Source organism: Cinclus cinclus, chromosome 25 (genome assembly GCF_963662255.1).
Source record: "Cinclus cinclus chromosome 25, bCinCin1.1, whole genome shotgun sequence".
NCBI lineage: Eukaryota > Metazoa > Chordata > Aves > Passeriformes > Cinclidae > Cinclus > Cinclus cinclus.
The window spans coordinates 610,754-623,830 of NC_085070.1; the positions used below are offsets into that span (position 1 = coordinate 610,754).

A 13,077-nucleotide genomic window follows, 5' to 3' on the forward strand; every position below is an offset into this window, starting at 1 on the left:
TGAGGGCTTTCTGCTCACGATGTCGGTCCCGGTGCTCAGCAGAGTGCTGGATGGTGGCAGGTTAAAGTGAGAAGGCAGCAGGGCAGGGTCTGACAGCAGTGAGGTGGCTCCCGGCGCTGGGATGGCAGGGATGGGGCAGAGGTGGCGATCGTCCTTCTTGTCCGAACTCCGCGGGGGAAATGGGCCAAGCCAGAGCCTTCTGTCTGCTCTTCTGGCTGTTGAAATCTCGTGGGGTTTCCCTCTTCTCTCCCCTCCCCCTTGCCACCAGGGCCTAGTCAACAGGTAACTTAGCATGACAATGGGGAAAATTCCACAGAGGGAAAAGGTAGAGAACCAACCCCCAACACCAGAGATGCTTGCTGTGTGGTTTTGCAGGGTACCTGACTCAGTGTTAAAAATTGAAGCTCTGTTTTATACATTGTTGGTTTCAGTAACAAGTTGAGGGGTTTAGAACTAGGTTAGTATCAGTTCTGTGTTGCCTTTTATCAAGCACCCCTGAAATTTATTTGCTGGGGACTTGATTATCTTCAACAGACTTCCTCTCTTCATCCAAGTGTCTTCGTGTTTCTTTCTTTAGGCTTGTTCTTCTTAGTGCCTGTGTTTGGGATTTGGGGAATTCTCTCGTGCCTCTGCAGAGTTATTGCCTGGTATCTCAAGCATGATTCATAGCCCTGTCTAAGCACTTGATCAATGTCATCAGCTTTGTCAGAAAGTCTGGGTTTGATGAGTTTATGTTGCAGCATTTGTAAGAGAAAATCCAGGAGTTATGGGAGTGATTCTCTGTGAGGACTGCTAACAGCTTGCTTTGGACCTGACAGAATCAATCAGCTGGCTAGTTTTGAATAATGACACCCTGTTAAACCCTGTTAAGACAGCTGAATTTGCCTCTGTGAAATCACATTTAAAAATGAGCAAACCCCAGGAAAAACACTGTTGCTTGTGGCCTTTGAGCAGGTAACTGGGCGCTGGCCAGAGCAGGCTCACTGAGCCCGCAGCCTGGCCGGCTCAGCCTGCAGGGTGGCTCCCTCCGCTCGGCTGAGATCCGGCTGCCCCTGAATTCCAACCACGGCTGCTAGGCCAGGCTGGTGTGGTTTTGCGCCGAACCGAGCTGGGCCCCACTCTGGCTGTGAGCTGCTGAACTGTCCTTCTGGCACTGTGGAAAGCCATGTGGCCAAGAACAGAGGCAGCCCTGCAGCCCCAGAGCCCCATGCAGAAACAGCCCCGTGGCTGGAATTGACCACGGCAGGGGCTGGCAAACAGCCATGCAGGCAGAGCGGGCGCCTGGCAGAGACCACATGGCCGTGCGCAGGCCCTGGCGAGGTACTGACTGTTTGAGTGCATAGCTGAAACTTGCAGCCATCAGTCTTCTCTCGAGGGAGAGAAAAAGGAAAGGTGAAGACACGTGAAGAAAACAAGGTGGAGATGCCGAGGTCGGTGAAGAAGGAGTCAAATCCCAGATGGGAGGAGACTGAGGAGATGCCTTAGTCTTGGACTGAAATTCTCTTGTAAGGCTATGGTGAAGATTGATACATTGATTGATACATCAGATGTTTTGTTTCCCCTGTAACTCACGGAATGCCCTGGGGGGATGTAGCATTCTAAGCGCAGGTATGAGCAGAGGCACCCGTGTTGAACCAAGCAGATGTCGAAGTAGCTGTGATCCAATGAGGAGCGTGAATAGAGAGAGACAGAAAGTAGAGAGACGAGAAACCTTGCCCCAGGGATGGAAGAAGAAAAACTCTGTTGCCAGAGATAAAAGAAGAGAATCTTTTGTTTCTGTACGAGAACAGGTCATCCTTAAAATTGCACCCCCATAAGCTGAAATGACCCATGGTGGTAGCTGTGGGAAAACTACCAAATCGTGGGAGGGACTTGATGATTGCAGATTTCCAGGCGGCTGCTATTTGTGAAGATTAAAACTGCGAGAGAGCTGTTTCTTAAGAAACAGTCTCCATGGCATGGCAGGAGAGATTCCCTAAGTGGAGTGAAGAAAGATTATTTAAAAAGTGGTGAACTGACTGAAAATAGCACATTTGTCTTTTTACATTCTCAGTGGGAAAAAGAAAGAAAAGTTGGGGGGAGAAGAAGTGTTCTGAAGGTTTATTCTGATTTCTTACTATTATTGCTTTTAATTCTGTTGATAAAGTTTTCTTTGTACCGTTTAAAGTTTTGAGCCGGCTTTGCTCTGCTCCTAATCCATATCTTGCAGCAGAAAATGAGTAAATAATTCTAGTGGGTGCACTGGTGTTTTGCCAGCGCCAGACCCACTACACCATTACACTGTATTTTACTTCTGAACTGCCTGAAAATCTCTCTCTCTCTCTCTCTGCTGGGTAGTGTATGTGAGTATGCTTCAAACCTGATCCTGTAAGAGTACTTGCAGATACTCAAAGTCTTTGGATTTATGTTGTTACTTGTTTTCACTTGTTTTAAAATGTTGAAAGATGTGCTGAAAGGCTCAACTGATTGAAAATTCAGGTTAAGAATGGCTTGTTAACACTGAAAGATGGATTTAGAAGGGTGTGCCCTTGCGTTCTGAGAGATCTCACTGTCTTGTTGCAGCTTCAGGAATGTTTTCTTAGTCCCAGTTGGGGACTGGTATGCTGCTTTGGAGTATCTTTGAATTCTGCAGTGCACAAAAGATAAGTAAGAACAAATGGAGAGCTGCAGGGAGACTGCTGTGGAGCACATCCAGTGCTGCCAAGAGGCAGAAATAGGCACTGAGAAAAAAAATGCATAAAAAAATGTATAACCAGGAGGTGGAAATATCCTGGGTTAAAGGTACAATAGGGGCTGGAGCTTGTTGCTGTCACCTCTGCTGAGGAGCAGAGTGCTGCCACAGTGATTTTCCAGAAGCAAACCTCGCACTATGAGGTGGCAGATTCTATGGGTTCCACCTTGTTTCTGGGTGTTGGCAGTGAGCGTTTACCTCCTGTCTCCAGGTCTCCCACTGCCTGTGGGATTCTTGTTAAGCTGCATATCCCCAGGAGGAGTGGTGGCAGCTGTGGTGGTTATGATGATGCTTGGCTCCCCGTGTGGAATTAGTTTGCACGTGGCAATGTGTTGGGCCATGTTTTCAGAGACATGTCAAGCACAGTCTGGCCCAGCACTTTGTTTTGCTGCTGCCATAGCCCAGGAGAGAGTGTATGAACTGTGTTCTTAAGCTAAGCCCTAAATAGTCCTTAATTAATTCTGAAGGCTGCAGTGTCAACAAATCGACATGCAAAGGTTGTGGGTGGTATAGTTCAATTTCCATTCCCTTTACTTTTCACATGCACTTTAAGCTCCTCAGTCGATTTCTTTGACTGACAAGCTGCCATGTGCAAAATTAAATTGTTTTCGTCCTTGCTCTTAAAGGTCACGCACACATCAGACTGTGAAACAGATCCATCTGACTCTCTAGCTTTTTGCAATGTTTGGCCATCCATATGAATGTTTTTCTTGTACTCCTTGATCCCTGATTATGCAGCACCCTCTTCAGGTCAGGCCTGAGTTCACCACTGGGTTTAATGTGCTTGGGAGGAATGATTTGAGCTTGCCCAGAGCTTGAATGCCTTTCTAAAAGGAAGGGAGAGCACTGCAGCCAAGGAGTGGGTGTAAGACAAATGTAATGCCACAGTTGGTTTGAAAGGCACCTTGGTTCTGAAACCAGAGCTGATAAGATATCCCATCTTCTCCTTTTGCCTGTGTCTTTTCTAGCTGTCAGGAGTGATAATCCATTTAATAAGGCTGCTACAGGAGATGAATTATGGCTATGTTGGGCACATGGGAAATACCAGCTTTGGTGGCATTTTAGTGTTTCCACTGGAGAGCTGCTTACAGTGAGAGCCAGCTGAATCCTTTCTTAATCACAGCATTTCCCAAACTCCTGAGGTACACCTTCTACAGATGTCCAGTTCTAGTGAAGTTGTGAGAGTATTAGTCAGAGAATTGGACTGGATGGATCTGTGTCCTCTATTGCCTGCCATGGCAAATCCACCAGTAATAGATATTTTATTGAGCAAGGAAAGAGCTGGTACCATTAAGTGACTGACAGTTTTTCCTTACTCCAACACACTTCTACATCTGCAGGTGATGACACATCTTCATGTGATTGAGGAACGGATGAATCAAAGCTTGTCTCTGCTCTACAAGGTGCCATATGTGGCTGAAGAAATCCAGGATGAGATTGGTGAGTGTATGTGCCAGCCCCTATGCTGCTGTGTAAAGACTCCTAAGTTTTTGTATCCACTGAGATCCCAAAAGATAGCAGTCTCCTTTGATGGGGTGCCCTTGACAATAACCACTTGAGCCTGGGTTCAGGGAAGATACTGTCTCGATGTTACAAAATAGCCAGTCAGATTAGCTTGTTCCCAAGAATTTTCACTGTCCATTAAAAAAAAAATCAACCATGTTCAGAATAGCAAAGCTGTCTCTCTAAGGGTGATGAAAAAGATTCATAAAAAAACCCTAGATGCTTTTGCCCTTTATAGGTTAGGCCTATCTTGCCAAAACCTCTTGCCACATCAAACCTCTTGGCCTTTATTTGAAAATATTTCTAACCAACGCCTTTACTGAGAATTCCAGATGAGATATGCAAGATAAAATAACCTGGCAGTCTTGAGAACAGTGTTTCCCTGCAGTCCTGCCTCAGCCTGGTTCAAACCATCTGCCCCTCTCTGTTGCTGCCAGGTTTCATACAGTTTGTGTAATAATTTCTCTTATTCCTTTCAGATGAGCTGCTTCAGGAGCAGCGTGCCGACATGGATCAGTTCACATCCTCCATTTCTGAGTCTCAGGTGGATGTCAGAGTGAGCTCTGAAGAGAGTGAAGAAATTCCCCTGGATGGCAAATCTTTCCGCCCATTCCAGGTGAAAACCTTCCCAGCCTTGCCTGAAACTGAAGGTATGTGGAACTGAACATTGGGCTTACTGCTGGTTTTCCTTAGACATTAGACTCATCTGGAACAGAGAAAGCTCCATCCATTTGGGTGATGTAGAGTAAAGCAGTCACCCTGACAGGACCCCTCACTCACTGAAGAAACAGTGCTGCAAGTAATGTCTGCTGAGCTGTTCTAATGACTTTCTAATTCTTCTCTTTGCAAAATAGTCCTCTCTTTTCATTTTGCAGTAAGTGTTTAGTTTTTACGGTATGTCTTGGCTCAGGAATTAATTTTCAGTTTTTAACAGAAAAGTTATTGTGTAATGTTCAGTCTTTGTGCTGTGACCTGCTGAAGGGCTGAAGTAATTCCCTTTTTTTTAATATGTATATCTATTTTTTTGTATCATTGGGTGTTGACAGCTGGTGTGTGAGTGTGTATTTATTTAAAAAATGTTTGAACAGAGTCCTGAGCTTAAAGCTGTAGACTAAAAGCTTTTCCCAGGGTCTGACTCAGAAATCATGCACAAGCCCTTTTTCCTTTCTCTCTTAATCTCCTTTCTCTGCTATTTTTGTTTTTGTTTTCCCTCCTGCTAGATCCTCAGCCGGATTTGTATCATCCAATGAAAAAAGGTTGGTTCTAAGCTGCTCCCTCACAGTGCTTTCAATCACTCTCCTTCCTCTTCAGTGTGTTCGATAGCTTCATTTTAGTTCCATGCTCATCTTAATTTTCATTTCCCTGCTTACACTTAGATCAGTAGTGTTCAGTTTTGCGTGTTTAGGCCTAGTGCTAAAGAAGCCAGCTAGTCTGAGAATCTAATTGTGTGTGTGTGTTCCTCCCTGTTGGGCTCACAAGGGTCTCAGAGCGCCTGGAGTGGCTCTTAGCCCTTGGGAAAGGTGGCCTTGGCCAGTGTCTGCAGTGGTGCTTTGCATCTCTTCATGGGTGATACTTCTCAGATTAAACCCTGCAGTGCTGGTGAGGAATAGTCCAGAGGTGCTCGTGGAACCTGTCCTTGATGCCCCACGACACCACTAAACAAGGAATGGGTGTTCTTCAGGACACAGGCTGCTTCCCATCTAAATGTCCTTATGGAGTACAGCTAATATGGGACAGATAAATCAGGAGATTCCTCCTCCATGTTTGTGCTTTCCTCAACATCACCTTCCCACGTATAGCATCCCTCCATACCAGCAAAGTGTGTGTGGTTTTCTGTTTCTCCCTTAACTCAGGATTAATTCTGCGATAGATTAGTGCCTGGCTAAAAAGCAGCTTTAAAAGCAGCATAGAAATATTATCATTAAATAATGTCTCTGTTAGGGATATGGAATCAGGGGAAGAGAAGGGAGGCTCTTGCAGAGTAATGCTGCATGAACTGCGTGTGGAGTAAACCTAGTGTTTTAATCTGCCTTTGATTCCAAATATATTGTATAGATCTCAAAGGAAAGCAAAAGATTTTCCTAATAACCGTTTCATGTGAGTACACAGTAACATGGTGAAGGCCAAATAGCTTGAAAACTATTCTCATTATCCGCATTTCTCTGCAAATGTAAGTCACCTTCATCCCTCTTGTGGAACAGTGTACAGTGTGCTGACTGCTCTGGCAAGAATTAGGACAGACTTTAGTTTGACTTTTCATTTATTTTCAACAACTGCTTTGTTGACTTGAGGATGATAAATCTGTGCTAGTTCTCAGTACCTGGGTAAATATAAGAGTCTCTGATGACCTGGGGACAGCAATTGTCCTACACTTGTTCCTTCTCTCACTTCCCTTTTCATTGAATTGCTTAAGGACTTCAAAGGAGTTTTGGGTTGGTAGGGGGTGTGTGTGTGGGGGGGGGAATTTTATGCATGTGTGTGTTTTTGGGTTTTTTCCCCTGTGAGGTATATAATTTAAACTATGCCTTTGAGCTACATAGAACTGGGTCTGTTACTAGGTATAGCACACTGAGACAAATAGCAGAGCTCAGTGTAGCTGAACTCTCAGCTCTGGAGACGGTGCTAGGTTGGCTCCTGCGACTGGAATAAAGCAGCTATGGCTCAAAAACTGATAAAATAGTTCTGTATAAACTATTTGTGACTGTTTTTTCCTGAAAATCCCAATTATTGGCTTCCATAATAACATGACCTGCTTCGACAGTTGGGAGAAGTCAGACTGGCTGTGCTTGGAATCTGATTACTGCCTCCAAAGAAAAATGTGATGCACTGAAACCTGAGATGCTTCATAGTGAAATGTTATTTTTGTGGCATTTTCAGGCAATACAAACTTGTCACTGTAAAAAAACTTGCCTTGAAGCCAAGTAGCCTTTACGTGCGTCTCATCAAAGAACATGCTGCCAATTCCAGCAGCAGCTGACATAATGTCTTGGACACCTTGCAAGCTCAGCAGTTGATGCAGAGAGGGGGGTTTGCAGTCACCAGCAAAGCCTGGAGTGCTGTAGTAGAATATCCCCCACATCAATGGAAAGATCCTGCTACACATTTGAGGCTTCACTATCCTACTTTTGCACTAGTGCATCACAGGTCATTACATTGTCCCTATTGCCAGTGGAACACTGGTGTTCTTCTAACATGCTGTGTTGTGTCAGGTCAGGGCAGTTTGCATCAGACTCTGAATGCATACTGATCTGATCTATTTATAAATGCTTTGTATCAAAACAGTTTATGCAGAGCCTTCTGTGAATTGATGTTCTTCTCTTGAGCCAGTGCTGTTTCCAGCCTGGAAATGGGGTAGTAGTGTTCTGAAACCAAGGCTGGTATAGTTCTCTACTCCTCCCTTGCCCTGGGATTTATTGTTTCTGGGCTTGTGCCAGGTATGGGACAGTAGCTCATTACAGAGCCATGCCGGGTGACTTTGGAATTCTTATTCCCGAGGTGCTTGCTGATGCACCTGATTCCAACACAATGGGCAATGCTGGAAGCATTTTCCGTGTGCTGGCTCTTGGCAGACACGTGTCTACTCCTGTCCAGGGTCACAGAGGGGTGTTGGGGACCTGGGGTGACACTTGCAGCTGTTAATGCACTCACTGTGTGTAATGCCTTCTCTGGGGCCATCTAACAGAAGCACTTAACAGTGCGGTTTGTCTGGATTGACACCTCAGCCTGATTTTGGAGATGAGTCCTGTCTCCTCCTCTCATTGCCTCTTCATTTCCCCTCATTAACAGCCCTCCTAATCACTTGTCACTGTATCTTGTGAACTGACATCTGACACAGCAGCATGAGGACAGGTTAATACTCAGCGGTCTGTGCAGTTAAATACACGATCCATGGCAGCTCTACACAGAGTAGATGACCCTTTCAAAATGTTCCTAAAGGCTGATGGGCTCTCCTTGCTCTTTTGGTGCAGGTTCTGGCATGACCGAGCTGGATGGGCTGATTGGTGCTGAAGAAAAAGTGATTAACAGCAAGAGCAAAGTGGATGAAAATATGGTGAGCACTCCACCTTTTTTTTGTGAAGCTAAACCTGCCATGGACACTAATTAATAGCAGTGGCTTGTTTCCATGTCTTGTTCCAGCTCACAGAATGTCAGTGTGTTCATTATCCATATGGTGTGGGGGAGTCAGTTTGGTGACTGTTGTAGGCTCTTAGTACTGATTAGCATCAGAAGAGGGGGAGGGAAGGGGAGAGCTTCAGGTCTCTTGAGTCTGAGAACTCCCTGATTTAGGACTGGTTTTCCCAAGCAGAGACCCTTTGATGTCCCTTTCTTTTTACTGGGTAGCTTACTGTCTAAACACAGTGAATGCTGGTGTGTTCCATTTGTGTTCCCACTTATTTTTCATGACAGGGGAGGCCTGATCTTCCTCTGAAGGTGAGCAACCCAGCAGTAGTTATCTGTATCCACAGAGTGGAAGAATTCTCTAGACTCTAGTGGCAGCGACTTTGCCTCAGTTCCATGGGTTTAAAAATTTAAAGAGTCAGCTTTTGAGTTTCCTTTCAATACTGTTTTAAAGCCACAGGTTAGATCTTACATAACAGAAATGCTGGGTCCAAGTTAACAATTTTGTTTTTCTTTGGGACTTTTGAGGTAGTCTGGAGGTAATTAGCTGTAATACTATCTCTGGTGGCTTTATAAGAGTTGGAGAATGTTCCATGCTGTTGAGAGCAGAGGGGAGATGGTAAGTGGTCCTGAGCCTTTGCTAGTGTTCATTAGAGGTCCCTTGTATTTGTCTTCCTTCTCCTCCCTGTTTTGTGTGGATCCTTCCATAAAACACTTTTGTGGCCATTTTTAGGTAATTGATGAAACCCTTGATGTGAAGGAGATGATTTTCAACGCGGAGCGTGTCGGAGGGTTAGTGGATGAGCCGGTATGTTTGTGGCTGCTGAATCCAGGGACTGGCAAATTCTTAAAGCTGCTTTTTGATTTCCATTTTTACTGAATTCAGGGTTTTGTGCCTGGATGCTGCTCTGGGAGCCCATGCAGAGTGAAACACAGTACAGCCCTTCTGCATAAAGATGTGAACAATGAACACATGTTAGATATTAACTTGACTCCTACTGCAAAAGTGTTTTGTGGGATAGGGAAGTGATGTGGGCCGGTGTCTGTCCAGAGCTGCTAAGTGGGGAAAGAATTTTGTGTTCATTATCCTTTTGATAGAATATTTAGAAGTGAAATATTTAGGGGTATATATTCACTGTCTAGTGTGTAATTGGTCATATGTTGATACCACAGATGGTCAAAGACCTTACTAGAGGCCATGGTTTAAGTGTGTGTTCAGCAGTGCATGGTCCCTCATTGCTCCTCCTCAACCTGCTCTTTTTCTTCCCTCCAGGATAATGACAACTCCCTCCGTGATGACTTCGGCTTCAGCAGCAGTGCCCTTATTGGGCTGTTGGTGATTGCTGTTGCCATAGCTACTGTTATAGTCATCAGCTTGGTGATGCTGAGGAAGAGGCAGTATGGGACCATAAGCCATGGAATTGTGGAGGTGAGAAACAGCTCCTTAGCTGAGGATGAAAATAGTCAGTGTTAATCACATGTGTGTGGGGGTAGAGGATGGCAGGAGCTGCCAGGCCATGGAGAGTTCTGCTTCTGGCTGGGTAGGAATTAACTCTGTCCCTGCTGACACCATCATGGCTCATTCCTCAGTGTGCAATTGCCAGCCCCAGGTGTGCTGTGCTGGCACCTGCCACTCCAGAGTTGCTTTTGCTTATCACTAGGATTCAATTAGGCTTCCCTGGCTGGCTCAGGGTAGGATTTAGCAGTGAATGAGCTTTTCAGGCAATATCTTCAGCAGGCCAGTCAGTCAGTCAATCCATAGCAATTTGTCCTCCCAGATAATTGATGATTAAGATGTTGTGATTGGCCAAATGGTGAAAAGAGCTCCTTCTTCTTTGCACATTTTATGACAACTTAATGGAGCCCAGAGAAAGCTGCTTTTCCTTTTGTCCCACCCATGCAGGAGATCTTAACAAGCTCTTCAATGAGAGAAATGGGTCCCTGATTTGCAGTGTCATTGCAGTGACCAGTGACAGATTTGTGAGAACATCCCCACAGGGGATTGGGTGGGCAGGAGGTGTCAGCTCCTGAACAAGCAGCTCCGTTAAACAAATTACCTTTTGCAGTTTACCTTTTTTCCCTGTTTACTGCTCACCACAGTACTCACTGTTTGTCTGATGCCTCTTGTTCTGTGGAATCAGTCTTGGAAGTGTCTCCTTGATGAGTATCCTGTGTTTTTTCCAAAGGTGGACCCAATGCTCACCCCTGAGGAGCGGCATCTGAGCAAGATGCAAAACCATGGCTATGAGAATCCCACTTACAAATACCTGGAGCAGATGCAGATATAAAAGAGATGAAGATAGAAGAGCCCCGACAGGAAAAGGTGCGGGGTGAAGGGCCAAAGTGGTCCAGTGTTTTGGATCGACTACTGACCAACAATTGCTTCAAGAGGACTTCATCTTACATTCAGAACTCCTGGATCATTAAGACTATAATTACTACTGTAGAGTTGCAATTTCCATTCTTTTAAATGGGTGAAGAAATTATAATATAACAATATGATATATCAATCTCCTTAAATGGGAAAAATGGATCTATTGCAGATATTTGACTGAGATGTAGTTTTCATTTTTATAATAATCTGAAAAATACCAGTTCTGTTGTACTGTTGTCTGATACAAGCTCTATATATGTATAAAAATGGGAAATGTTGATTTTTATTTCTGATAGACCACCTGTATACTGAGGGTCATGTGTACCAGCCCACCTTGAAAAAAGGAGACAGCTGTGGGTCTTCAGTCATTTTGGCTTTTATATATAAAGCATTAATCTTTTTTCCATTTTTTTTTTTAAGTGAATTTCACTGGGAGTTGCAAGGAGATTAATTTAGGAATACGAGCTGTTACAGTGTAAGCAAGGAAGCAATTGGGAATGGTAACTAACAAAATTACTTGTAATGAGAAAAACAAAGAGAACAAAACAGAAAAACACACCCGTCTTCATATGCCAGTGGTGTGTACCCTGCTGCGTAGCAGCTTGGGCTCTAGGAATCAGGACTCCCTAGAGGCAAGGAGTTAAAAGGCTTGTAGCATCTCTGTTTATAGTTATTCTAGTGGAATGTTAGAACATGGTTTGTGCATACTGGGGTCTGCACATTGCCCTTCCACATTCAATTCTGCTCTAGAATTTGAAGTTCTGGTATTGAAATCCTCTGTTCTCAGCCAGTTTCCATCTATACTCACCTGGCATTAACAGCCCCTTCTTGCTACTACTTTCTAATTTCCCCAGCTCTCCTGCCTCACCAACATGGTAAGTAGTTAAGAGCTGCAGGTTTTTGAGCCTTTGCATGTCCCTGGATGGTGTTGGGCCAGAAATGACAAATCACTGCAGTAACTGGGACCTTGGGAGCTGACAAACAGATCTCTCTCAGCTGAGGAGGGAAGAGAGTGACATGTTGGGAAAGGGATGCTGTCTGTTTTAAGGGAAATGGGATGCATAGGCCCCAGGAAAACCAAAAGGGGCATTGTTCCACTCACCATCATAATGTCTTTGTAATGCTTGTATAGTTGGTGTTAATGCTCACGGCTTTTTTAAATCTGGGGGTTCTGGTAACCTGTGGTGTATTTTTTCTATTTTTCCTGTGACTTTATTTTTTCTTCCCCTTTCTGTGTTTCTTCCCACTATGCACAGATTTACCTGCAAACTCCTTAGTGTGGTCTGTGGGGAATGTACAAGGTTTAAACACATCAATAAACACTTTAACTTCCAGACTGTTTTTTCTATTTATTCATGGGCTCGCTCTAATTCCCCCTTCTCCTGTGTCCTGCTGAACTCATGGTGACCTTTCCCTGACAGTGAGAGACTGTACAGGTATTGATGTTTAGCCATGCCTGGAGTCCTTTGTGATATTTCCAGACTCTGATGACCTTTGTGGAGAGGAGGAGGCAGGATGCTAAACCAGTGGCTGGGTCCTGAGTAATGTTAAAGCAGCTGCTGGAGTGCAAGTCGGGGAGAGCTGGGGCTGTCGCTGCCTCTGGCTGCTTGTGGAACATCCTGCAGATGTTTCTCCCTGTTCCCAGGATGGAGGTGGCTGCTGGCACAGCCTGTGGGAGCAAGCAGAGCCACGGCTGTCTGCCGTGACAAACTGTTCTGTCCCTGGCCATCCACCTGCACTTCTTGGGAGCCACAGGGACCCTGTGCTGGCTGTGTGCTCAGAGCCTGTGACACCCACAGGCCTCAGGAATGGGGCTGTCCAGAAGGACAGCAGGAAATCTTAGAATTCCTAGATATGAGGGCATGGAAAAAGGCCTCAGTTCTGTGACAGTTTCTGTGGTTCTTGTGGATGGCCAGATTTGAAATTATTAAAGTAATAGAGCCCATGGCAGGAGTCAGCTAATTAAGGTTAGTGCTCACTGTTACCACTGCTGCTGCTGTTTTATGAGGGGGAATTACTGTTTGGTTTAAGTCTGTCTTGCAGAACACCTAAAACTAACTACCTGTAAAGCTCAAAGCTGTTTCTGCTCCCATGTGTCATCCGTCTCTGTTCTCCTTTGAAGTGTGACCTCAAGCACAGATTCCTTCTCTCTCATCTCAGTGAAATGTCTGAAGAGTCATTGCCACTTGAATGTCATTTTAGAGGTCAATAGACAGAATTAATTTTCTTCCATATTGATCTGTGCAGTTCCCAGTATGTCTGGAGGGATGAGAGGGAGAGGAGGAAACAAGAAAGTTTAGCAATTTTGAGCAGGAAGCACTTGGCGTGTCCTGTTTCTCCTTAAACATGG

The 13,077-nt window shown here is 44.9% G+C and overlaps 1 protein-coding gene across 2 annotated transcripts in view; it reads left to right on the forward strand.

Annotated features, from left to right (window-relative positions):
* APLP2 (amyloid beta precursor like protein 2) overlaps positions 1 to 12,061 on the forward strand; it is a 52,669-nt gene extending 40,608 nt beyond the window's left edge. The window contains exons 12-18 of one of the 2 annotated variants that reach the window (XM_062508778.1): positions 4,072 to 4,171; positions 4,714 to 4,884; positions 5,455 to 5,490; positions 8,203 to 8,285; positions 9,087 to 9,161; positions 9,627 to 9,782; positions 10,540 to 12,061. In XM_062508778.1, the coding sequence (XP_062364762.1) occupies positions 4,072 to 4,171; positions 4,714 to 4,884; positions 5,455 to 5,490; positions 8,203 to 8,285; positions 9,087 to 9,161; positions 9,627 to 9,782; positions 10,540 to 10,641 (723 nt within the window). In that variant the 3' untranslated portion in view covers positions 10,642 to 12,061. The remainder of the gene's footprint in view (positions 1 to 4,071; positions 4,172 to 4,713; positions 4,885 to 5,454; positions 5,491 to 8,202; positions 8,286 to 9,086; positions 9,162 to 9,626; positions 9,783 to 10,539) is intronic. The other variant, XM_062508779.1, reaches the window with a different exon arrangement.
* The last annotated feature ends 1,016 nt before the right edge of the window (positions 12,062 to 13,077 follow it).